Below are 27,548 nucleotides of genomic sequence, written 5' to 3'. Positions count from 1 at the left end.
ATTGCATCATAATATTGAATAAAAACTGCTTTTTTTTTTCAAATCTCATAAATACCTATTTTTTTTATCATGAACGTGTTCTAGTCATTGGATATATGAACTGGGCTGCTTTTGTAAGACGACTAAAAAATCACGGTGTATAATTAATAATACAATTTTCAATTCCAAGATTTATGTTTATGCCTATTATAAATGGTTTTATTTAGCTCACCCCGTTTGTTTTATTTATTATTTATTCTTGGGTCAAATTTAGTTATTCAAATTTCACCCTCTTCCTGTCAACCGATTAATCTGAAAATTTGTATACACTTTGGATTTTGGTGACAATACAATTATGTTTATTCATTATGATTATAAATTCAAGATGGCGGCCTCTACTAAATGGCGGATAACTTAGGTTTTATCAATCCCATCAACATGGGTATCAAATGAAAGGTCTCAACTAGTAGAATACAATTTACTATGAAAAATTGAAATTTAAGATGGCCGCTGCTACCAAATGGCTGATAACAATTTTTTATCAATCCCACCAATATGGGTATCAAATGAAATGGCTTGACAAGAAGAATACAGTGCACTATACAACCGCAATATTTAAGGTGGGCGCAGAATTTTAAATAAAAGTAAAAACTAGAAAATAAAAAATAGTGCCCCACGGTTTTATTTTAGTCTAGTCCATGCATATGTTTATAATTCCCACGACTGTATCTTTTTTATTATTTTTAGTTTTTAGTACATTTATCTTAAATATTGCAATGTATGTTTAACATAAACCCGTTTAACTTAAAAAGTTTTTTTACATACTTTTATTCACCCATATGGACGAGCTTTTCAGTTAGGATTTCACCGGCCCATTAGCTCAGTGGCTAGAGCGTCGTGCTATTAACGCCGAAGGTCGTGGGTTCGATCCCCGCATGGGCCACCGCGGCTCCATTACCATCGCTTTTGCTATTTTAATCCCTTTTTTAATATTTATGTGAAAAGAGATGAACATATTTTTTATCAACTTAAACAGTTTAAGCATATAAAATGTAAAAATCAGGAAAAAACATCAATAAAAAGCAGAAGAATTTGTATAAAGATATATCTAAACATAAGTGATATCAAAAAAGGCCTGTAATTCTTAGTAATATTATAAATGTGAAAGTGAAGATGTTTGTTACTCAATCACGGTAAAAAAACTTTTTAAGTTAAACGGTTTTATGTTAAACATACATTGCAATATTTAAGATAAATGTACTAAAAACCAAAAATGACTAGACTAAAATAAAACCGTGGGGCACGTCAATTGTCATACAATTATATATAATTAATAATACAATTTTCAATTCCAAGATTTATGTTTATGCCTATTTTTCTCAATTTTATGAAATATTTCAAATAATCTGACGGTTGTCCAGAAACTAAATTGAAAGATATTTTTTTCCAAATATACAAGCAGTATTTTTTCTTACTCCATAAGAATATTTTAGTCTTTACTTCTGTGTATTGTTTATAACTACAACAAATTACATTTTCACAACACACTTTGAGACTTATGTATCAAAACTAGTTAGATAACAAAAGTTACCATAATTGATTTGAATTAAAGGACACGAACGAACCTATTCGTCACATTCACTATGTGGACAAGACAATCGATCTTCTCTCGCTCGATAGGCTCCCTTAATGCGCAACAGATTCATTAAAGTGAGAGAAGAAACGGTGTAAAAACCTCCCCAGCAGCACGCTGTCATTCCGTTTACAAAATTATTACTATTATACAGAACAATAACAAAATAAGTGTAGGTGTCGTGCCAAACAAACAAAAATTTGATATCACTGTATCTAAGCCAATATGAAATTTAACTGGCCAAGGTCAGCAGACCGACCAGCCACCCAAGCAGCACCCGTTCACGAGTATGACGCAAGGGAGGCCGATTCCTCCCTCGCCATATTAGAGGTAAGGAGGTGACCCGACCCAAGACGCCACCGCAGGCAGTGACAACTAAGGGAGCATGACGTATCTGCAGCCGGGTAATAAAATAAGGCTGAAAGAAATACCCTAAACGTTGATTTACCTGGCACAGCCCTGCTACGTCATTCAATTTTATAATTAATTAGCTGTTGCCCGCGACTTCGTCCGCGTGGTCAGAAGATGTAAGTTATGATTTATACCTGTCATATATATATACACGTATAATATATTAGTATAGATTAAATTATACTAAAAACAAACAAAATAGGTAACACAATATTACACACATAGAGTATGTCTATCAAATTACATAACAATCATAATAACACGTCGAACATTAATCCAAACTAAACCGTCCTGTGTAAATACACAGCGACCAACTATTTTTGTACCGTGTATTTATTTATACTATATACATATATGTACTGATTTTGGACTTTTTCAAGTCAAGTCAAGATTTTTTCGTATCAATAGTATACTATCTAAAATAAATTGGGATGCTACCGTTAAATCGTAAAACCTTTATAGCTTTACCTTCAAGTATTCAGAATTTCAGATTGATTATTTAAATTAATGTATTTACTTCAATTATTTTTTTTTTCCAAAAAACAAAAACATCGCCAAACGTGTGGAAGCTAAAACCATCCATCGGCGAATAATTTTCGAATTCATATTTAAGACCTGAAGTTTTCGGGCTAAATCTTTTATATTTTCATTAAGTTTTATTTCAATTTCTTGTTCAAGTCTCTCTTCTGCGTTATGGACTCCTAGTGCCGCGTATCGTGAATGGGATTGTACTACAACATTGTTGTTGAGAAAATAAGTGGGGAGAGACATACGGAACCCACAGAATTATCCTTGCTTTGCGTAAATGGTCGATACAATGTAAATGATAGATATATTTATTGCCGACAGACTTATCACAATTATTATTAGTCCAAAAAAAAAAAAAATATAATGAGTTTTTGATATTATATTTTACGTTAATTTTGTTGTAGAGACGCAATTTAGTAATTACATATTAAACTTTAGCATGCTACCGATCGCCTCAGATGTCTAAATACTACCCGAGTTAAGCTAGAGAGAGAAGTCTAAAACAGTCCAGAATCCAGTCTACTAGGACGACATGAAAGAAAGGAGCATCTGATGGACGCATGCATGTAAAATCTATCCGTCTAGCTCACTCTAGTATTCGATCATGTCGCTGAAGCGAGACGGCCTTAGTATTTTTAAAGATCGTGTCAATAAAATTTGAATGAAATCAGGACAGCAAAAAGTGCACTAAAACAACGTCCACGATTGGATAAAATTAAAATAACCGCCAAATTAGGGCTACCCGTTAAGGAGCTGTGACGTCACAATCGTACCTTTAGACACACCTCTCATCTTAGAAAAATGCTAGTTGCGTGTCCGTAATTAAACGCAACTGTATGTAATATTGTTCATCCCTGATTTTATGAGTTATGTTTTTTACTTCACAATATATTTCACAGACTTAAAAAATGCATTCAAAGCGAAAGAAGAAGTCGGTGAAGAAGAAACGTGTACAGTCAGTCGTACTCATTTTTTTTTACTATTAAAACCTACTTAATTGATGAGAATTAAGAAGATAAGCAAACGAATTGATTTTTTGGAACCTCAGACAAGATCCGAGGCCCGGGCTCCGCCGCCATCTCGCTGCATAGTCAAAGAGCCCGCAAATAGAATTCATATCCGAGCGTTTCATACAATTTATAGCTTTGTCCATAGAATAAACACGGATAAGAGACAATTTGGCGAGTATAATTTACTACAACCTGTTTCCTACGATTCCGCGTGTACCTACAGCATTTGGCTTATATTATAAGCGGCATATATAAAAAAAGCGATTATTAATAAGTTTGTTTCGTGAGTCCAATGAACATCTCTTAAGATATTCACTGAAATTAAATTATGTACAGGTCAACTTTAATAACACAAATTGAATATTTTGTACAAGTTACGTATTTATTTTGCATACTGCTTATTTTCGAAAGTACTTTGCAAAAATACCTCCGAAAATAAGCGTTGTTTTATTTGGAACAAAGTTTATTACCATTAAAAGTTAGCTCTCTGCCTTAAAAGTGTTATATAACATGTTAGTAAATGTTATTGAAACCTCATCCACAACAACAATACCGTAATACAGGTCATTTACGTAACTTTTAAAATCACAATTATTAATTTTAATCCATAATAGTTTTCAATTGTTTATTCAATCAATCAATTCAGCCTAACTAAATCCACTATTTCTTCGCCGAAGGTAAACTTTTCCAATACCTTGTTTCCACGAGTTCATCGTCAAGAATATATGATACAAATAATTCTTGGTACGTACAGGTATCTGCTTGCCAAAGCCATGGCCATTTAAGTCGAACATTCCAATGATTCTCTTTTGCATCATGTGAGCCTAGTACTCCGAAGGGTGAATTCGAAACAATATAGATCAATACTGTGTCCCCCAGATAGTCGGCGTTTCATTAAATACGGGGTGGCAATATACAAAAGAAACAGAGGATTATTCTTGATTAGACCACAGATTTCAACAATAAACTATAGTAACAAGGGTTGCATAGTTTTCCCTTAACGTATTAATTAAATAATACTAGCTTTCTCCGCGCCTTTATTGTTATTGATTAGGCATAGTTTTTGCGGCTTTACTTTTGTTCAGCGTGTGTAGAACTACATCTTCTTCTAATATATAAAATTCCCGTGTCACGATGTTAGTTACCGTACTCCTCCGAAACGGTTCGACCGATTTTTATGAAATTTTGTATATATATTCGGTATGTCTGAGAATAAAACAACATCTATTTTTCATACCCCTAAGTTTGAAGGATTGCTCACACAAAAAAAATATATTTTATTTTTTGGACGAAATTTTTTGTTGTCCTATTTTTTATAATGTGGCATTAAAAATACATACAAGTAGAAAAAAAAATCGGCAAAACAACGTTTGCTGGGTCAGCTAGTATATATATATATTGAGTATTGAGAGTACATTACTTCTTTGTGCACAATATTCTTAACTAATCCGTCTTTACGCGCTAAAACTATCGAGCTATTGGGTGAACTACTACTCGTTCAAGCAACATAACATTGTCCAAGAGAGAAGCAATGTTCTTTCAAGTCAATACCCGCAAATTTAAGTGTTTGCCCCTGAGAGTTATTTTATGTCATGGCAAAGCAGACTTTAAGAAACTAATCGTTTAAATTCGAACAGGATATCACTGGGTATTAATGGGATACAGTTTCTATTTGTATTTAACGCCATCTATTGTCAACATTTAAAACTAATTACTACTGGTACTGTTGTTTGTCTTAATTTATTAGTTCTTGATAGTTTCAAACTAATTAATACATTTTCATATTTGACGACCTCCGTGGTCGAGTGGCGTACGCACCGGTTTCAAGGTGTCGCTAACTCTGAGGTCCCGGGTTCGATCCCCGGTCGGGTCAATGTAAAAATTCACATTTTCTACATTGTCTCGGGTCTGGGTGTTTGTGGTACCTTCGTTGTATCTGAATTCCATAACACAAGTGCTTCAGCAACTTACTTTGGGTTCAGAACAATGTATGTGATGTTGTCCACATTTATTTATTATTATTATTATTTATACTTCAAAATCACATTTTACGCGCAGGAAGGTTGAATTTATTAAAATCCTATTCGAACGACTTTGTCATAGTTATAGCTCCGATCTTTAATTTCAGTTCAATAATTATAAGAAAATATAAGGAGGTTTATACACGCTTAGCAGAAAACTTATTTTATCCCGATGCCTACGTCATCATGTACGTAAAAGTATTATGTAAACCTACTTAGTTCCGCAAATGCATTTATTATAGAAAATTATATTAGACATGCAGTAGGATTATAGACAAATAAAAACAAAAACGAATACATAACGATTGATCATAAATTTCCAAATTTTCGTGCTTTCGTCATCAACTTGTCGACAACCCGCTTCTCCTCCCTCGGTAACCATGGTTACCGCTTGCGTATTTGGTACTAGGGAAACATGGGTGAATGGAAGTTATAGTATTCTCATAAATTTGAATTCAACCCTTCATCATCCTATCTCCCTTCTTTGATCGCATCTATCTCACTTTCCTATTGAGATATGTTTCAATGTATGTGTGGTAGTTAGCTCGTGTGCAAAATAGACTAGTAATTTCCAGACTTCCTAGCACTCGTAATGTCCTGGTAACTAGTAGTAAAACTAGATATTTTTCTACGTTCTTATTTGCTATCTTCCATTTTAATCCGCTTTGAAATTCCAAAACAAGGTCAGAAGTTTTTTTTCACAAGACCTGTGTCATTTCACATTACTAGGATGACGATTGATGTTAATAATCAATGTTTTATAACACCGCGCCAATAATAATACAATTTAAAGATACAGCTAGGAAGAAATAAAACAACAAGTTCCCCTCGGTCGCTCAAATTTCAAAGGCACATTTTTACACACATGTCCTATCCATCATTTCTCAAGAACATTACGGAAATTAAAAAAAATGCGCCATACGGAGCCCCATCACCAGTATACCCTATATCTGTACTTATCTAACCTAAAACATCTCGCTAGTCACAGGAATACTCGTCCAAATCAAAGAATTCTTTGAACGTTAGAAAGCCCATTAATTGAAAAAGGGTACTGTCAATATGAGCAGAGCAGCAATGAGAAACGTAACTGAGAAGAAATTATCACTTTTATGCGCGCGTTGCATCAACGGTAAAAGTTACGTTAAATCATGAATAACAATATCATTCCTCATAAAATTAAAAATATTTATATGCAACAGGGCATTAGTCTATTTTCTTGTAGGTTGTCTTAATAAGCCTTATGTCAATACTAACCATTTATGGTCATAATATGAAGGTCGAAATGGTTTTTATTATGCCAATGCGGTGATTTTTATAAACATAGTCTAAAATGATTTAACTGTTACTGAGTTACTCGTTAAAAAATTTTAGTTTAACTTATCCATAGCAATAATTTTATGGGTCGATGTTCGGGGTGGTCTAAAACTAATCTGTAATGATTATTAATCTCTTACTTAATGATTTTTAGATAAGAAAAAAATAAATAAGTAAATTCTGAAAGTACTAAATTTAAATCGACACAGTCTTGCACTAGCCGCGTTAAAGACCCGCAGTCCCCTCCAATCCGCACGTTTACTAGGGCGGCATGACAGCAAAGAGATTCCAAAAACAGCAGTCTAAATTGTCTTTAACTTTGTTTTAATACGTCGTTTACATCGGGTCCTGGTTGAAAAATTCTGTGTGAGATAAATGCCACTATAATCTAATTTATCAAATAGTAAATGTACTCAAGTATGCGGTCCTCCGTAACAGATAGAAAAAGAGGGCTTTTAAACACCTTTTTAAATCCCTCTCGGGAACCATTTCAGAAATCGGGATAAAAGGTAGCTATGTTCTTTTTCATGTCATTAGCTATATGCATGCCAAATTTCATCCAAATCCGTTTAGCCGTTTTTGCGTGATTGAGTAACAAACATCCACACTTTCACATTTATAATATTAGTAAGAATTATAGGCCTTTTTTGATATCACTTATTTTTAGATATATCTTAATATAAATTCTTCTGCTTTTTATTGATGTTTTTTCCTGATTTTTACATTTTATATGCTTAAACTGTTTAAGTTGATAAAAAATACATCTCTTTTCACATAAATATTAAAAAAGGGATTAAAATGGCAAAAGCGATGGTAATGGAGCCGCGGTGGCCCATGCGGGGATCGAACCCACGACCTTCGGCGTTAATAGCACGACGCTCTAGCCACTGAGCTAATGGGCCGGTGAAATCCTAACTGAAAAGCTCGTCCTTATGGGTGAATAAAAGTATGTAAAAAGACTTTTTAAGTTAAATGGTTTTATGTTAAACATACATTGCAATGTTTAAGAAAAATGTACTAAAACCAAAAAATAATAAATAGAAACAGTCGTGGGAATTATAAACATATGCATGGACTAGACTAAAAAAAAACCGTGGGTCACTATTTTAACACTAATTCCCACGACTGTATCTATTTATTATTTTTTGGTTTTTAGTACATTTTTCTTAAACATTGCAATGTATGTTTAACATAAAACCATTTAACTTAAAAAGTCTTTTTACATACTTTTATTCACCCATAAGGACGAGCTTTTCAGTTAGGATTTCACCGGCCCATTAGCTCAGTGGCTAGAGCGTCGTGCTATTAACGCCGAAGGTCGTGGGTTCGATCCCCGCATGGGCCACCGCGGCTCCATTACCATCGCTTTTGCTATTTTAATCCCTTTTTTAATATTTATGTGAAAAGAGATGTATTTTTTATCAACTTAAACAGTTTAAGCATATAAAATGTAAAAATCAGGAAAACACATCAATAAAAAGCAGAAGAATTTATATTAAGATATATCTAAAAATAAGTGATATCAAAAAAGGCCTGTAATTCTTACTAATATTATAAATGTGAAAGTGTGGATGTTTGTTACTCAATCACGCAAAAACGGCTAAACGGATTTGGATGAAATTTGGCATGCATATAGCCAATGACATGAAAAAGAACATAGCTACCTTTTATCCCGATTTCTGAAATGGTTCCCGAGAGGGATTTAAAAAGGTGTTTAAAAGCCCTCTTTTTCTATCTGTTACGGAGGACCGCATACTTGAGTACATTTACTATTTGATAAATTAGATTATAGTGGCATTTATCTCACACAGGATTTTTCAACCAGGACCCGATGTAAACGACGTATTAAAACAAAGTTAAAGACAATTTAGACTGCTGTTTTTGGAATCTCTTTGCTGTCATGCCGCCCTAGTAAAGTTTTTTCCTGATTTTTACATTTTTACATACCATTGATTGTTTGTTAATTCATTTTTAAATTAATAAAAAAGCGTGGGGCGCTTTTCAAGTACTGATATATGAAACCCCCTACGATTTTTTCGCAATAATACCATTTATTGTTTATTGATTTATTTCTAAATTAGAAATTATTTACCACTTTTTAGTTTCTTTCATCATTAAAGCGTGTTTTTTAGTTTTTTTGAACTATTTTTTTAGTGCGTAATAAAAGCGTGTTTTTTAGTTTTTTAAACTATTATTTTTAGTATTTTCTAGTTCTTAGTTTAATTTAAAATTCTGCGCACATCTTAAATATTGTGGTTATATAGTGCACTGTATTCTTCTTGTCAAGCCATTTCATTTGATACCCATATTGGTGGGATTGATAAAAAATTGTTATCAGCCATTTGGTAGCGGCGGCCATCTTAGATTTCAATTTTGCATAGTAAATTGTATTCTACTTGTTGAGACCTTTCATTTGATACCCATGTTGATGGGATTGATAAAACCTAAGTTATCCGCCATTTTGTAGCGGCAGCAATCTTGAATTTATAATGATAATTTATAAACATAATTGTATTGTCACCAAAATCCAAAGTGTATACAAATTTTCAGATTAATCGGTTCACAGGAAGAGGGTGAAATTGGAATTACTAAATTTGACTCAAGAATAAATAATAAATAAAACAAACGGGGTGAGCTAAATAAAACCGTTTAATAATAATTAATAAAAAATCGTTTAAAAAGCAATACTTGCGATCTAAGCGCAACGACATTTCACTCGACTAGGGACCCAGAAGTGCAAGCATGCTCTTATAGCTTAAGTGCATTGTCAACAATAGCAAAAGAAACGCTACATGCAGTCTTTTATAAAAGTGTCATACGCATTAACTTTTATTTAAAGTAGACTTTGAGATCTACTTTTAACCCTGGACAGCTACGAATACTTCAAGACTAAAATAGGCCAAATCAGTTTAGCCATTCTCGAGTTTTAAGGAGACTATACTATACTCCTATGAGATGAAAATTATATGTGAACGTTATTCGAAATGGAAGTTGATTCCACCAAATTAATTTTACATTACAGATAAAAATGACAAAATTGTATCTAGATTTCTTTAGGTACATTTGTTTTTATGAATATAATTTGAAACAATATTTTACAGACTATAACTAAAAGGTAAATTTTGTTTTTATTGTTCATGAAACCAATCAACGAATCAAAAAGATACATAGATGATGATCGCATACATTTTTCGGCATTTTCACATAATTACCGAGCAAAAAACTGTTTACAAAATCCTAAAATAAATTTACTATTAAGACCTCTTGTGTGTGTACATAAATTGTTAAATAAAAAATAAATAAAATAGATCTCGACGGCACCCGAAACTTATCGCTGGTCCGGCAACGGCCGCTTCGGCCGCACTAAGGTCCCGCAGTCCCGTCGTATCCGCACGTATACCTGGACGGCATGAAAAATAAGAGATACTAAAAACAAGACGGACTTCGAAGTTTTCATTACTTTGTTTTAATCACACCGTTTAGATAGGGATTTTCTCATGAGAAACATATTATTTTTCTTTCCTATAAGTTTCTTTTTTATAAATATCGCAAGTAAATATCGTGAAAGTAATGAATACGCCCGAGATGAGAAAACTAGACGGGCTATGTTATGGGATTCTACATAATATGGTGACATGAATTAATAAATATTTAATAGTTACTTGTTTGGGGCGTAAATTAAAAATAAGCTTGTCATTATACCTACAGTTCGTAAGACACCATATAAATGTCATACAGTTTAACATTACTTAAAAAAAATGTAGAAGGAAAACAAAAAGGTGGTTTTGAAGTAAAATAAAGCGATAATTTTCATGAAAGGCTAAATAAGACCAAAGTCATTGAACAGGTTATCATTTGGTAGTGACCCAGTTTGTAATCTTCTTCATAAATAATTGTATCCAGGAAAGTGTTTTAACAAGAAAAGTTATTGAAGATTTTTAAAATAAAATTGCCATTTATGATCGGAGGTCTTCTATTTAAAACTTATTTCCAATCTGTTACATTAACGATTGTTAAAATCGGAGGTACTTTTTATTAATAGGTATATTTAAAATTGTATAATGCGTTTTGCTGTACTGGCTCTCACATGGGGCGCGGTCTCGTGTTTCACTTGTTTTATGAATAGGTTCACAACATGATCCTCGTATTTACGCTACTCTATGAAGCGAGGGAAAGAGAAGTGATGCTACTGAAAGAAACAGAGATATTCGACTTGATTTGTAGTAGCTTCCTTTGTTTCATGTTCCCCTAGTACGGGCTTGCCGCGAGATTGCCAAAGTTTGCCAATGTTTAAAAAAAATCTGTTGTCCTGTATTGCTTCACCTTGCCCATTTTTCCATAGAGACGCAGTTTTTGAAACATTTTCTTTATAAGTTATAGTATAGTATTTGTGTCTTTGTGTTCTGTTTTCGCAATTTTACCTGTATTATTCCTTTCTTCGGCCTTAAAAATATAATAATACTAGCTGTATACATGATTTTAACAATATAAGTGATGTAAATCAAAAAAGTAAATTATGAAAGTAGGATAATTATTATTCATACTACGAACAACCGCACTAGCCGCACTAACGACCCGCAGTCCCCTCATATCCGCACGTATACCAGGGCGGCATGACCACGAAGAGTTACAATCCATACTTATTTAATATTCGTACTAATATATTGGAATTATTTTTCTGTCTGTCTCGCTTTCACGCCCATACTACTAAACTGTTGAGCCTGAGAAAGGACATAGGCTACTTTTTAACTGGAAAGAAGGGTATGAGGTCAAATTGTGTACTTTTTTATTTAAAATATGCACAGAGGATAAGGGGTAAGAGCGGGAGCAAAATTATAAAAGCGAATGTTTGTGAGGATTTCTGAATGTTTGTGGCTCACGCAAAAACTACTGGATATATTTTAACGAAACTTTTTGTAGTCTTGGCTACTCATCCTTGCATTTCCACGGAAACACGCGGACGGAGTTGCGGGCAACAACTAGTGTTTTCGTAAACTTCGTTTTAGTACATCGCTTATTTATTTGATGTAATGTCCAAGAATAACGCTTCTAAACCTACCTGAAAAAAGGTAATTTGCTCCGTGTAGCAGACAGACAGACAAGCAATTTATCCTTTAACGGTTCAGTGTTTTCCTTTCGTGGGACGTAAACTTAAAGAATACATAATTAAAGCATTAATGAAACATTCTGGACTAGTTTTTTTGGGACTAACTGTTTTGCCGTGACTTAGGTATTGCCGTGAGGTTAAGAATATGTAAATAAAGAATTTAAAAAAAAACGATCATTTGTTTTTAGAGTTTAGTTGAAAAAAAAGTAATTTAAGTATATTGCGAACTCTCCAATCGTTCGTCCTGCGAAGTTATGTCAAAACAGTGATATCTCCTAAGATATTTATTTTTACTCTCTCTTCATAATCTCAGAAGACAAATACCGGAGATTCGGCCCAATTCTGTGAGGGACACGAGGAATCGGCTTCTTAAGATCCGACAATTCATAGATTTATTATGAGCTAATTTTCCAAAAGTACGAGTATTATGCTTCACAGATTACAGTAAGAGATCGGTACTGCTGAGGTTTGGTTGTCTTCATTCAACATTGTTTCTTATGTATCCGAAATCATAAAGGGAGTGTGACAAGGCTGAATATTGTTCCCAGACCTGTTCAATAATTGTTTACTACGTTATTAAGTTAAAACGAGTAAACTGCAAAAATGTCTTTATTATTGCCTTGTATTACATTTTTGATTTATTTGACGCATGAAATGTCACCGCGTCGGTGAGTGAACTCGTACTAGCCGTCTGGTTCGGCGCTGTCGTGACTGCCTCCGCGCTCCCGGACGCCGCACCCCCGCTGTGGTCTTGTGCGTTGTCAACAATAATGAATACTGGAAAACTGGGCTAAAGGATATTCAACAGGAGGACAGCGTATGCCTAATATCAGATACGCTGCCGACACTCAGCTACATCTTTGGAGGACATGCATTAGCTGTTTCGAAGACCTAGACCAGCTGTATGGACCTTGCAGTAAATAAGAGCAAGACGAAATTAGAGGTGGTAGACTGCCCAGCTTTAACTAATCCTATGCCGGGTGTTAACATTCTCTACCACCACGTATATTTTGGAGCAATAGTCTAAGATGATAGCAGTCGCGTGTCGAGATAAAGAGGCCTACTGGTATAACAAGGAATGTAATTATCAGAGTAAAACTATATTTCTATATGGTTTGGAGACAAGAACCTTACGTGCGCGACAAAGGAGCGAGGCAAAGGATCGAGGCATCAGTCGAGATGAGATGCTGGTGTTTTCAGTTTTTTTCTGGAACGCCTTTCTAGGATCTGTCTACTATACTTTGGCCACATAATAAGAAGACGGGATGAGAGACTAGAAAAATCTGATCGTTGTTGGGTAAATTTACTAGAGGATGGTGCCCTACGATGTGGAGCGATCATGCAAGAGGCCCATCCTTAACTTAGTCTTACTTGGTTATTAGAGATTCGACGGACTGGAATCAGTGGTGGTAAATTTCATGATAAGTGCAAATCATCTAATATATCCAACACAATCGTCAGTTATGAAGAAACCATAGCAGAGAAAGATGGTATGCAGCCTTCCTCAATAAAGAGACTACCTAACGATATTTTCTAAATCGGACCAAGTAGTTCCTGACATTAACGCGCTAATACAAACAATCTTGCCAGATTGGTAATCTTCTTCTAATCTTCTTCTTCTTCTAATATATAAAATTCCCATGTCACGATGTTAGTTACCGTACTCCCCCGAAACGGTTCGAGCGAATTTTATGAAATTTTGTATACATATTGGGTAGGTCTGAGAATAGAACAATATCTATTTTTCATACCCCAAAGTGATAAGGGTTGCCAACACAAAAAAAAAATTTTGGACAGATTTTCTGTTTTTGTTTTTTTATAATGTGTAATGAAAAATACATACAACTAGAAAAAAAATTCGGCAAAACAACGTTTGCTGGGTCAGCTAGTATTAGTATAGATTTTCCAAGTGCTTTTTGCTATACTTGCTCCAGAAGCGTAGTCTCGTGCTACTTGAATGAAATAGGTTCGTAACATTGATCCTCGTATTTACGCTACTCTGTAAAGGGAGGGAAAGAGAACTGAAACGACTGAAAGAAACAGAGATATTTGAATTTATGTTTTGTAGCTGCCTTTGTTTCATGTTTCCCTAGTATGGAACCCGTAGTTTCAATGAACTCTAGGACTTGTCGTGTGAATTAGTTAGCCAACGTGTTTATGAACCAATCCGTTGTTTTGTTGTAGTTTCTTTGATGTCCGTCTGATCTTGCTTCTCTTTTTTTTTCTCATTATTTTTAGGCGTGAGATAAGTTGAAAGAAATATTTTAATGTGGGTTGAACCTCGTTTTGGTAAAATTAACAGTCACTGACGGTGACGTTAGAGCGACGATGACCTTATTGAAAAATGACAATTTAGTTTGTGTATTTAGTTGGTAACATTGTTGATTGTATTTGTGACTAGACTTGACTTGAAAACGCCCCATTTTTATGTTAAGCTTTGTTCTTATATCATTTCCTAGCTTTTTTCTTATACATTTTAAGCTTGCTGTTGTTTTTTTTTTTTATTAATCTTGAGCGTTCAGTCACTCTACCGTCCTGCTGTTCAATGTTTCAAAGTTTTTTATTGAATTTAGTTCGTTTTGTATCAAAAATGAATGAGCCGTTTAAAAGTTGCCAAGAATCAGTCGTATTGCATCAATTATACTGAACTCTGTGACAATCGGAGTATAACACAACTTCTGTTAAAAATGCGCTGTATTCAAGGGATTTTCATGTTCTTTTTTTTGGGTTGTTTTCCATTGTCTATCAGATTTTGCTAAATCCCTAAAATTATGTTGCATGTCGTCGGACCTTTGCGTTACTGAAAGAGCCAAGTATTACCAGGAGATCAAACTGAAACGATTTTGAAATATGACACATGGGGTGGAAAGTGAGGTTAATCTGTGGGGAAAAACTTTCCAGTGAAAGTACGAAATTGTTTGTCCCTTTTGTACACGTATGGGAAGCTGATTAAATTGAATAGCATGTCTTCGTTCAGAGTCGCGTAACAGGATGTGGTGGAAATTCGCTATTGTATAGATACCAAATATAAGACTGATAAATAAGAATCTGAATTAGAGCTTGCACGAATTATTTTAATCCTAGTCTGTGATAATGATTACATTACGCTCATCAACGGCCATAGATCAAATATTATCCTTAGTCTGGAATGTCCTACTTCTGGGCAAAGGCCTCTCCACTCTTTTTCCACTTAGTCTCTCTCAATAGCCGCAAGTGACCAGTCGGGTAAAAAGAAAACCAGATAATCGGGCCATTTTAGGATTTATTCTATGCTGCCATCATGCTGAAAACTCTTTGCTATTCTAGTCCTCTCTGTTAGTGCCACTGTAGGCTTACCTTTAGAGCCACTGAATTGCTTATTCGTGAAAATCGCCATTCTGACACGAGAAAGACAGAGAGACTACATGATGCTGTTACCGGGCTGGCGTGTAACTTTGAGTGAATTTATACTCAAAGTTTATATGGAGTATTTGAAGTACGGGAATAATGTTCATCCACCTCTTTGTGATCTGCTATCCTAATAGCAACGGATATAATTTGTCACGAAAGCGGCAGAGATTTCGTGATATTTTTACTAGGCTCGCATGAGTCAAAGAAGTCAAGACCCATTCAACAAACAGTTCGATTCAGCTATGGTTTCTCTCGTACAAAAGGGTTAGCCCTACCACCCACTCCTCCCGTTTACTCCTCCCTATCATTACATGTGTGCGCATTTCACACATGAATCGTTTTTCTCCCGTTTATCCCTCATGTGTTGTTTCACACATGTATCGTTGTCCTGTAGAGTACTTAGATGTGAGCAACCCATCTCGCGATCCTCTTCACTTCCTCACTCCATGATGTCCTAGTTAATAGCAGCATATAAAAATTTTCACGTTAGTCACAAAATCTGAGAGGTGCTTTCGAGGTGGGTACAAAAGTATGGAAATGGTGTTCCTCCACCTCTTTTTCCTCTGCTATCCTAATAGCGACGGACAAAAATTGACACAAAAGCGGCAGAATTTTCGCGAAATTGTTACCAGGCTCGCATGAATCAAAGAAGTCACGGGCCATTCAACAGTTTGATCCAGTTCTGGTCTCTACAAAAGGGTGAGCTCTACCACCTTCTCCCCGGTTATCCCTCCCAAACTTTATATGTGAGCGCATTTCACACATGATTCGTTGTCCTGTAGAGTATTTAGATGTGTGCAACCCGGATCTCGCAATTCTCTTCACCTCTTCACGCCATGCTATCCTAGTTAAAATAACATCGCATAAAAATTGGCACGATAACCACAAAATTAGAGTGACGCTACTAGGCCCGCATGACATCTTAGTTGAGGAGGTGCTTTCGAGGTGGGTTCAAAAGTATGGAAATGATGTTCGTCCACCTCTTTTTCCTCTGCTATCCTAATAGCAACGGACAAAAATTGACACGAAAGTGGCAGAATTTTCGAGAAATTGTTACCAGGCTCGCATGAATCAAAGAAGTCACGAACCATTCAACAGTTTGATCCAGCTCTGGAACTACAAAAGGGTGAGCTCTACCACCTTCTCCCCGTTTATCCCTCCCAATCGTTATAATGTGTGCGCATTTCACACATGAATCGTTGTCCTGTAGATTATTTAGATGTGTGCAACCCGGATGTCACGATTCTCTTCACCTCCCCACGCCAGCTGCTATCCTTGTTAATATAGCATCAGATAAAAATGGCACGAAAACCACAAAATTAGAGTGACGTTACTAGGCCCGCATGAAGTCATAATTGAGGAGGTGCGTTCGGGGAGGTTTCAGAAGTATGGAAATGATGTTCATCCACCTCCTCGTCCTCTGCCATCCTGATGACATCGGATAAAATTTGGACACACTACAGGATTTACGTCTTGTTGCTACCAGGCCCGCATAAACGACAAGAGAGGACCGCTGTTTTCAATGAAAGTGTGACGTCTCCCCTCCCTTTTATTCCTCCCAAGCGTATATGTGTGCGCCATTTCACACATTCGTCGTTGACGTATGGATGTTTTGGTTGTGGCGGCGAAATGGGTTTCACTCCGCTTTCTCCTAGTAAAGAGAACTGGCACAAATCTGTCGTACTAAGCGTCAATGACCGTCAATATGTTTGACAAAGCAACGAATCTGATGCTATTATCGGACCCTTCACGGAGCATTAGCGTGTAGATTATTAGCGTCCGTGGCCTGACTGCGCTTCCGTGATCTCTTTGGATTGTATTGGCAATTATGGATTAAGTTATCTTCTCCCTCTGGAGCTCTAACTATCGACAGCTTGGACCCTGTCCCCCATGCCGGTTAGACACTATTGTTTCTTTTCTTCTTTTTTATTCCATGTATCTTCTTCTTTCCTTCTTTTTTATAAATATAAAAATGAATTACTGTCTCGAAAAATCTTGCTAAAACTCGAGAAAGGCTGAACCGGTTTGGCTAATTTTAGTCTTTAATTTTTGGCACCAGTCTAAAGTAAGGTTTAAACGGTGAGAAAATATGAAAATTACGGCAAAGAAAGAAAAACAAAATACTACGCGGGTGAAACCGCGGGAAACAGCTTTTTTATATATTCTTATGTATATTTAAAAATGTAATCAGTATGTTCATTCTGAAATCAATAAAACAGAAAAATAAACCAAATAAGTTTGTCGTTGAATTCCATGGTCGCTGTTACAGCTAGTTTTTTAATAAATCGTAAACTTTTCTCAGAATATTGTAAAAATTCAAAAATGATCCAAGGGTCCTGGACTATTTTTCATTAACGGGGCCGCGGGGATATCCCCCCTGCGACTTGTACGGTCACAGAATGTTTCTGTGTGTACATGGCACTCATGAATCATTGTGTATGTGTAGTATTCAAGTGTGCAAGCCGGTTAGCGTGATTTTCATTCCCCTCCTCGCAGACACTCACTCGCAGACACTCACACATAAATCATCGAGTTTGCAAGTATAATTGCGCGTTTTATTGATGTCTTTGCTATTATGTTATCCTAGTAGCAGCTGATAAAAATTGGCAAGAAGACCAGAATTCAAGTAACCCTTACAAAAATCGAAGAGTAAGTTATTTTTTCAATCCTATCAAGCTAGCTGTGTTTGGTAAAATCAGATTAAATTTAACACTGTAGTATCAAAATAAATCCTATTGTCGTAATTTAACTTCGTAAGTCTAGCGCCAATATACTTTAAACTGATAATATTAGTGCTATTTAGATTTAAGTTTGAAAGTAAAGTGCATTGCGTTCATGTCTAGTCAGTAAGTCTTTAACACTAAGTAGCCTCTTCCTCTCTGAGTAGTCGGGGACCAATCGTGTCACCCCGCTTTCTAAAAAGCAAAAAGAGGAAAAAAGTTTTTAGTTCGTAATATTTAATTTTAATTAACAATAATAATTTTGATGTCTGTTGTTCATTCATTAACAATAGCATTAATGTTTTTTTTTTATAATGTGGCATTAAAAATACATACAACTTGAAATAATTAAATAGGCAAAACAACGTTTACTGGGTCAGCTAGTATTAGTATAGAAATATAAATTACTTACTATTTACGCATGTTATAAACAGATACAATTTGTAAGGAATCAGGAAGAATTTAAACTTTGGGGTTCGATGGGGCTAAATTTTGGTCTCGTGCCAGCCCGACTACGGGACTCAGTACCAGGAGCACATAAGTGTATTGGAGGTTAGCAGACTCGACATATTCTGGAAATGTGCAATTTTGAAACGGACCCTCTTCCAACTGTTTCACAGCTCTAATTCGTATGAAACATTTTAACTCTAGGCTTCCTCTCGGAGTAGTCAGGGACCATACGTGTCACCCCGCTTACTAAAAAGCAAAAAGAATCTCAGGAACTACTGGTTCAAATTGAAAAAATCATTTTGTATTGAATAGACCATTCATCCAGGAAGGTTTTCGGCTATATATCATCACGCTGCGACTAATAGGAGCGAAGTAACAATTTAAGATGTGGAAAAAACAGGGCAGGTATAAATCATAACTTATATCCTCCAACCACGCGGACGAAGTCGCGGGCAACAGCTAGTTAACAATAATAATTTTGATGTTTGTTGTTTATTTATAATATATAATCTCGTTTTTGTAGAATTTTAATTTTAAGAAAATTAGGGAACTATAAACTTATGTCATTTTACTTACTATTGTTACGCACGTTGTAAAATGCATTTTGCACGGAATCAGGATAATTATTGGGGAATACTTGGGTTTGATGGGGCTAAATTTTGGTCTCGTGCCAGCCCGACTTCGGGTCTCAGTACCAGGAGCACATAATTGTATTGGAGGTTAACAGTAACTCGATATATTCTAGAAAAGCGCAATTGTAAAACGGACCCTTTTCCAACTGTTTCACAGCTCTAATTCGTTTGAAACATTTTAAATATGCCATTCATTTCTAAGCTTTAGGGGGAAAGGCTATAATTTAAGGCCATTATTAGGGCTACGTAAATGTTTTTTAATTAGTAGGGTATTCGACTTAATCTTCTGTTTAGTCCATACACAGATTTCCAAAAAATATTGAATACGTATTTTTCATTTAATCACTTAAAAGTAAGGAAGATTAAAATCATTTAAGATGATGTATTGTAGTAGTGGGAGCTAGAAACATCACTTGACAACCAGACAAGATAAATTACGTAAACAAGTGGACCTTTACTGAGTTACATTGCGATAGCGAGGGATTATTATCCCTGTCCTTATCACTCGTACGCAGTTATGGCGACAGTTGGTCAATGACCGCTGTCGTTATGTGTTTTGTGGTACAAGAAAGGTACGGCACTTGTCAACATTTGGTCCGCATTTCTTAATTTTTGTCAAAATTCGAACTTTATAATAGTTTATTCAAATAAAAATGTTATGAACCCCTGAAAATGTGTTTCCATTCTTTATCTCGTCTGGTTGGCCTTATTATAGTAATTTCCTTTATTTCATTAAAATACATATAAATTACATTTTTAAATATATATAACAAACAACATACATTTAAAAATATAAAAAATAGTGTCCAACCGGCAACGGGTACAGGGCCCAAGCTGCCGGTGGTCAGGGCTCCAGAGAGAGGAACCTCCTCACGATGCGCGCCGTGTCCAGAAGTACCGCTTTCTGAATCAAACCCTTGACCCAGACGCCCAACGAGAGCCTCCGAAGATGTTGATCGAGGCTCTTGGCTATTAAGCCATTGGCACTTACGACTATCGGGACAATGATTGCCGAGTCCACCTCCCACAAGTCGACAACCTCGTGAGCTAAATTATTACGCTACACGACATTTTAAATCACTGTGACCCATTATTTTTTGTTTACCATTCTAATTTGACTTTTATGAATAAATACTGTGTCATTAATTTCACGATAGTGCCATAATTTTATACTTACAATAACACATAAAATTATAAATAGTGTCAAATTATTTCTATTCACTCACGGAATAATCTCATGGAAAGAAATCGAGTTCTTTTAAAAGTGTACATGGGGCCACAGGTTCAATATGTGGTTTCATTTCATTCAATATATGGCTCAATATGTTAAGAACTTTCATCTAAAATGTAAAAATATGTGTGTGTGAATGTGATCTACAAGAACGCTCATGAGAGAACAGATATGACGAATTTAAATGGTTGACTAACATTAAGCTATTTTAATGTAAAATGCTACCATTTATGGGTGCGTTTGTGCGCTTTTATGGGATAATTGCAGTATTTCAGGTATTAGGGTAAGCTTTACTTAACATTTAGTATTAATTTCATATCAATCGGTTCATCAATAAAAAAGGTATGCCTCTTTAGAGACACGTTAAAAAATTGTTAAAAGCTCCCCAAATTTTTACGAACTAAGTCGCTGGAATTGCTAAGCAAGTAATATAAGTTCGTGCTTTCGAAATTAACTTGTTTCATCCCTCTTCTCTTCCCTCTGTTGCCATGGTTACAAAGCGCGTATTCGGTACCAGGGAAACATGTACGAACTGGAGCAGAACTAGCTTCGGACTCATACAATATAATACAATTTAAAATTAGGACTCATTGAGAGTATAAATCAAAGTGTCTTCACACCCACAGCAAAAAATACACAAACTTGTTTATATATTCTCAATGAGTATTGACAAAAGTGTCAGTAAATAGTAGATATTAAACATCTTTGTTATCAAAGTCAATACTGAAGTTTTTTTTTTGATATCAGAGTTTTATTTATTTAATACGAGTTTTAAGGGTTTACATAATATATATTATGTACACTTAAAATAAGTACTAAAAACAAAAACAATAATTAAAATAATGCATCAAAAAATTCATCGGCATAGCTGCGGACTGGGAGTGTGCCCAAACATCCCTTTGTTATTTATTATTTTTAAGACCGGGCATGATTTGTGTGACAGAATGTTTTCCAGTTAGAAAATAATTCTAAAATAATAATTCTTTTTTTTTAATTACTGTTTTTACTTACCTGGATTTTTTTGACTTTAAAACATAGCGTAGTATCTTAATTATAACTTAACGCTCTTAAAGTTATATTTTTAATTAAATTACTGTTATGTTGAGATTTTATCTATATTACTATCGCCCGTTGCGGATAAAACATCGCTGCGTATAGTTCAAAGACATCCGCACGAGTACTAGGACGACAGAATGTGAAAGAGTTTGAAAGTTACACAGTACACGAACGAAAATAACTGTATTTCAATTATTTTTTAATTTTCCAATGCTTAAATTTATAATTATGTATAGCATAAGTATTAAAATAATATCAACGATTTAGAAGTGTGATAGATAGAAACTGAAAGTCGGCTTAAGAAAATTATTGAAAAGAAATAAAGGTCACTTCAGCATGGTTATTACGCACATTTTGTTTACAACATCAAACACATTGATTTCTTATGTTTTTTTTAATAATCATATCTTTTTGCTTTATTATCAAGCCTCTTTTTGTACACAAAGGCTATTTGAAATTTATTTCTTGTATTAATGATATAGTTATTATAGGTAACACGAACAATCCCCTGCGGATAAAACATAACCGCGTATATCAGAGCACCCGCACTTGTACCAGGGGTCTAGAACCTACAAGAGTTTATAGCTGTGACGAAGTTACGCATGGATCGATCGTTAGTATCCAATATAGCTAAGGATAGTTTAACTCATCTCGACGCTGTGTGGCCTGTCGTAACAAGGTAGCTTTTATTTGTGTGACAGTGGCACACAAATGAAAGCCTTGTTATTAGACAAAGATACAATACGTATAGAAAGTTTACTGACATTACTCATATTCATGATTTAATATATTATCCAAACAGTTATTCACACAAAAGCAACAAGGTTTTTATCTGAAACGGTAATCTTGAATAAGGTTTTTTTTGTCTATTTTTACCTTTTTAGCGGTCTAGGATGGTTTTCTTACTAGGATGGTTTTAAAATATTTAAACTTTAAATCTACGTCATATCGTGCCTAATTTTGGTTTATGTTAACACTGAAATTTATCGTTTGTAAATTATCTCTTCTGTTAGAAAGTAGTTCAGATAGTTAAGATACAGGAAGGTAACAATTACTACAGTATAGTAACATCTAAACTAAAAGACAACCTCCAACCAAATCCTCTCCACAATCTAAAAAACTTGTAAAAAATATGATTTAGCAATATTGCATTTTTGAGAACACCAAATGTTATAGTAGCCAACCCTACGGCACATGAGTTGGTGAATGAATTTTACTTTCACTTTCATTTATCCTCGATATGATTCTGCTCGATCCTGTTATCCCAGTACTTCCCACTATTAATAGTTCAACAGAATCAAAAAAAAAAACATCAAGCAAAATTGCAGTTAAGCTTCGTTTTCAAAACATGGGCGGTTGGGTTCGAAATAAAAATATAATCAAAATACCACTATTAATAGGGCCTTTCAATGTTTAGAAAAAATATTTTTGATAATGCTTATAAACTTGACTTCCTAACAAATAAGTTAGTACCTTATATCAGTTTATGTTTACTGTTAGCTACAGAGTGCAAATTGTCTTCCTCACTTCCAGACTTATAATGCTTAGTTGCCTATATCGACGACATAATTTTGAGTATTAATTTGAAAAATATTCTTTGCAGATTGGTCTCCTGGGTATTCAAATAATATGGACGAGAGATGCCGAACTGGCGCTGATGCAAGCTCGACAAGACAAGAAGATTATGATGGACACCAATAATAAGTTTTTGGAGTTACTGAACACGCTTATTGACCAGACAACAAGGAACTTATCTAAAATAGAAAGGATCAAGTTTGAGACTCTCATCACCATACATGTGCATCAAAGAGATATTTTCGATATGTTGGTAAGTAGCTTTCTTTAAATTAAATATGTAATATAAGAAAAGGGCATGAAAAAAATATCATCATCATCAGTTTCTTTCACACTTCATACTTTAACAAAATTATCCTGGAGAGCAGCACTATTATGTAGCATGGACATACTCAAATAGGAGTGAATACGCCAGCATCTTGCGAATATTTTAAAAGCATCAACCCTACTTGCATTTGGAACATGAATGAGTTCCACTTTCACTTTTATTCGTGCCACGATGCTGGTATACCTCTTTTCAATGCTGTTCCCCCAGTCAGCATATCTATTTGTAGTTTTCGAACCATCAGAGCATAGTATACAATATAGCTGGCAACGATATATGTATTTCCACTATTAGCCGTCCAGTAGTTCTATTGATTTCGAACTTTGGGTGCAGAGAATGACTAGAATCTACGAGTATTTAATTTATATTCGATTATTAACAAAATGCTGTTTACTATTTCGGAAATATTATTTTTTTACAGTGTCGACTTAATGTCCGGTCAGCAAATGACTTTGAATGGTTGAAACAATGCAGGTTCTATTTCAAAGAGGACGCTGATAAAACATGGATCTCTGTCACAGACGTGACTTTTACTTACCAGAATGAATACCTGGGCTGTACTGACAGACTAGTAATTACACCATTAACAGATAGGTAAAATATATTATGAACAACGCTTTTGGTCAAGGGTATCGATCTGTGGCCACTGAGAGAAAGCACTAGCAGTATTTTAACAAGTCTGTAAGAGATAGACTATGCATTTTAAACTGCAGCGCTTTTATGCTGTCCTGGTACTTGCATTCCATAATTGGCAGCTTGCCGCTAAAAGATAGGGTGGCGGCATGCATAATATGTATATAGACAGATAGCGTATGCGTTGCTGCAAAGTTTACTTATAAAGTTACCTTAATAAAAAGTTTGATTCTATTTTATATTAAGATTTACGCATAGAATGGTTTAAAATAAGCAAAATTTTGTTGCTTGTAATTTTTAGGTGTTACATTACCCTTGCTCAAGCGTTGGCCATGAGCATGGGCGGCGCTCCTTGCGGGCCAGCCGGGACGGGCAAAACAGAGACTGTTAAAGATATGGGCAAGACTTTGGCAAAGTATGTCGTGGTCTTCAACTGTTCCGATCAAATGGATTACAGGTACATCTTTAATGTAATTATTTTAAAATAAGTAGGAGTTAAAAAATAATACATACTACAATACAAAAAATAACACAATAAATGCGCTTGATGTGTGCGAATTATGTTTGTATGTAGATTGTAAATTAACATCTTTACTGAATTGAGATCAATTAAAAAAAGTTTGTTAATTTTATAACATCACATTGTGTCATGTCACATGTTGCCAACAAAGATGACGTCAACAAAATTGCACTTTTTTTAACTGTATTTTGAATCCATACATTTCAGGGGTCTAGGGCGCATCTACAAGGGCCTCGCGCAGTCAGGATCTTGGGGCTGCTTTGACGAGTTCAACCGTATCGAGTTGCCAGTATTGTCAGTCGCCGCTCAGCAAGTCGCGGTCGTCCTTGCAGCTAAGAAAGAGAAAAAGAAAACCTTCGTGTTCACCGACGGAGATACTTCAGAAATGTGCCCCGAATTTGGAATATTTATTACTATGGTAATCAGTTTACACTTTGTTCTCTTTAATAAAGATAAAATAAGCTGGGTGTCTACGTGAGATCATCCTTGCAGTAGAGCTGTTAAATAACGAGTTTAAAACAAAAAAAAATGACTTATTAGTGTATAGTCATACGATAACATGTGTCATAACGTAAATTTCATAGAAAGATAGTCTTAAAGATGTGCTGCAATTTTTCAGAACCCTGGGTACGCAGGGCGTAAGGAGTTGCCAGAAAACTTAAAGATCCAGTTTCGGACGGTAGCTATGATGGTGCCAGACAGACAGATCATCATCCGAGTAAAGCTTGCGTCCTGCGGCTTCCTCGAGAACATCACCCTGGCGAGAAAGTTCTACACGCTTTACAAATTGTGTGAAGAACAGTTGACAAAACAGGTATGTCCCTACCTACCGTGCTTCAAACGCCATCGACTTAATCTGTACAAAGTTTCTTCTAACAATTTTGATTTATTTATCCTGATTTAGGTCTCGGTTCTTCTTGATAAGAAACAATTAATGATTTTTAATCTAATAGCTTAGCTTAGCTCGTGGCTAACCTATAACCGCATAAATGAACGATCACAGGTCACTACGATTGACGCAGTTGGTCCCTACCTGATGGGTGACCATTCTTGTCATAACGAGTACCTCCGTGTTTCAGAAGGCACGTTAATTTTGGGTCCCGGCTGTTATTCTTACATCTTTGACAGTCGTTACAGGTAGTCAGAAGCTTGAAATTCTGACATCCAGTCTAACCAAGGGGTATCGTGTTGCCTAGGTAACTAAGTTGAGGAGGTCAGATAAGCAGTCGCTCCTTGTAAAACACAGGTACTTAGCTGAATCCGGTTAGACTGGAAGCTGACCCCAACTTATTTAAAAAAAGGCTAGGCCGATGATGTCTTGTATAATTTCTCACTTCAAATTGTCAACCACTTGGAAGAATGCTATACCAAAATTACAAATGTGTTCGTTTCTGTTGAACTGAAATGCAAGAAATAGGTTTTAATGAAAGTCTAATTCCGTACTTTGATCGACTTGCTAACAAATTGAAGATTGATGCCCAGTTTCACCGTACTCTGTTTGTTAAATCGAAATTGGTTATTTGCTAATGGATTATTAATAACTAACCGAACGTTACCTCGTCATGTGTCCCACGGCAAAAATATAACAAGGCATTACTGAATCTGTCATTTATCAAGCAATTTATTATATATATTTATTTATTATTATTATTTTATTATTTATAATATTAAATTAAGTTAATTAGATAAAAAATAGACATAGATTAAAATACTAATTTATCCTCAAACATCTGCAGAATATCAAGGGTCAATTTTTTCGATAAACGAAATCTAGTACAAAAATCGAGATCATCGTATTCTTCGAAATAAAAATGTCAATTTTTAAAAATTATTTGATTTCGTAATATTTCCTTTCAAATTATCAAAATTTTCGGAAATATTATTTTTTTAGTGTCTAACTGACGTCTTGACCGGCAATTAGATTTAACGCCTTGTACTCGAAGTTAACACTCGTTTAGTAGTGGTGGAACACTCGAGAACTTTAGCAGTTCGTTTACTATCTTAATAGATCGTTAAATATTTAACAGATTAAGGTGAAACTGGATCTGAACAATATCATTTTTCATTGTTAATATTGTAAAAAAACTGTGGCAAAGTGGATCTTGGACTATCTATGCATCAGGTTAGCGGCATGAGTCGGGGGGAATTTAACATAGCTCGAATACTAGGGGCCCAGAAGTGCAAGCGAGCTTTAAACTAACCGAATGCAACATAAGTACCACAAAATGCAGAAATCCACAATGGCGCCTAGGCTCGAAGAGTTTAAGTCTAGTTTTGAATGCGCACCGTCAGCACTTTAACCTTTAAATTGTATGTTTCTCTCCATGCTCGGACCAACTAGTAGGTGGTTTTGAAGGATTTTTCTATATTTCTCGTAATAAATGACATAAAAACTACAAATCATCACATAGATGTTCAACATAACATTATGATCTACTGATTTAGTAAAGTTTCTCCTTGGGCACAGCTGTATTTACAGCGGTATTTGTGGTTTCAATAACACCGGCATTACAGGGGGCGTGGTGTAGCGTTCAGGTACTGTCTGCGTGACCAGTATGTTGTTTGTATAGTTGATAGTATTTAAATATATCAACAAAGCCACCAAATTTTTAAATTAAATTTCTATAACACACATTAACGTGTTTCAAACAAAAGTACCCTTATTTGGCCGCATCTTACACTTGCCTATAAAATTTCTCTAGATAAGTATATAAAAAGAATAAAAAAGTTTAAACTTAAATAAATATAATGAAGATGAAGACGACGATCAGCCTTTCTTTGAAATTTGACTAGAAATGTTCTGTTTCAAGATAGCAGAATATAATTATCGTATTATTATTCCCTAGATCTTTTTCGGATTCCAATTTGTTAGATTTTTAGTTTTCGTAGAATGCTTAAAGGAGTTTATTCGTATGAATGATGAGTAGTGACCTAATGAAAAATCGATGTTATTAATCGCAAATTGTTTTGTGGCCGTTCAGAAAACCCGTTTATATGCGCAATTCAATTCTGC

General features: G+C 35.1%; 1 protein-coding gene and 3 non-coding genes across 6 annotated transcripts in view; 3 read left to right on the top strand and 1 right to left on the bottom strand.

The window, feature by feature from the left end:
- LOC113508561 (dynein heavy chain 5, axonemal-like) overlaps nt 1-25,635 on the top strand; it is a 103,364-nt gene extending 77,729 nt beyond the window's left edge. For all 3 annotated transcript variants that reach the window (XM_026891687.1, XM_026891697.1, XM_026891679.1), the window contains exons 28-32: nt 23,086-23,310; nt 23,804-23,976; nt 24,317-24,472; nt 24,743-24,953; nt 25,155-25,635. In XM_026891687.1, coding sequence (XP_026747488.1) covers nt 23,086-23,310; nt 23,804-23,976; nt 24,317-24,472; nt 24,743-24,953; nt 25,155-25,439 — 1,050 coding nt within the window. In that variant the 3' untranslated portion in view covers nt 25,440-25,635. The remainder of the gene's footprint in view (nt 1-23,085; nt 23,311-23,803; nt 23,977-24,316; nt 24,473-24,742; nt 24,954-25,154) is intronic.
- Nucleotides 849-922, top strand: Trnan-auu. The gene has a single exon. It is a non-coding gene; the product is annotated as a tRNA-Asn (tRNA).
- Trnan-auu lies at nt 7,725-7,798 on the bottom strand. Its single transcript has one exon. It is a non-coding gene; the product is annotated as a tRNA-Asn (tRNA).
- Trnan-auu lies at nt 8,168-8,241 on the top strand. Its single transcript has one exon. It is a non-coding gene; the product is annotated as a tRNA-Asn (tRNA).
- Nucleotides 25,636-27,548: the final 1,913 nt, after the last annotated feature.

This window comes from Trichoplusia ni, chromosome 1 (assembly GCF_003590095.1).
Source record: "Trichoplusia ni isolate ovarian cell line Hi5 chromosome 1, tn1, whole genome shotgun sequence".
NCBI classification, from domain to species: domain Eukaryota; kingdom Metazoa; phylum Arthropoda; class Insecta; order Lepidoptera; family Noctuidae; genus Trichoplusia; species Trichoplusia ni.
This window is presented reverse-complemented; position numbering and strand designations above follow the sequence as displayed.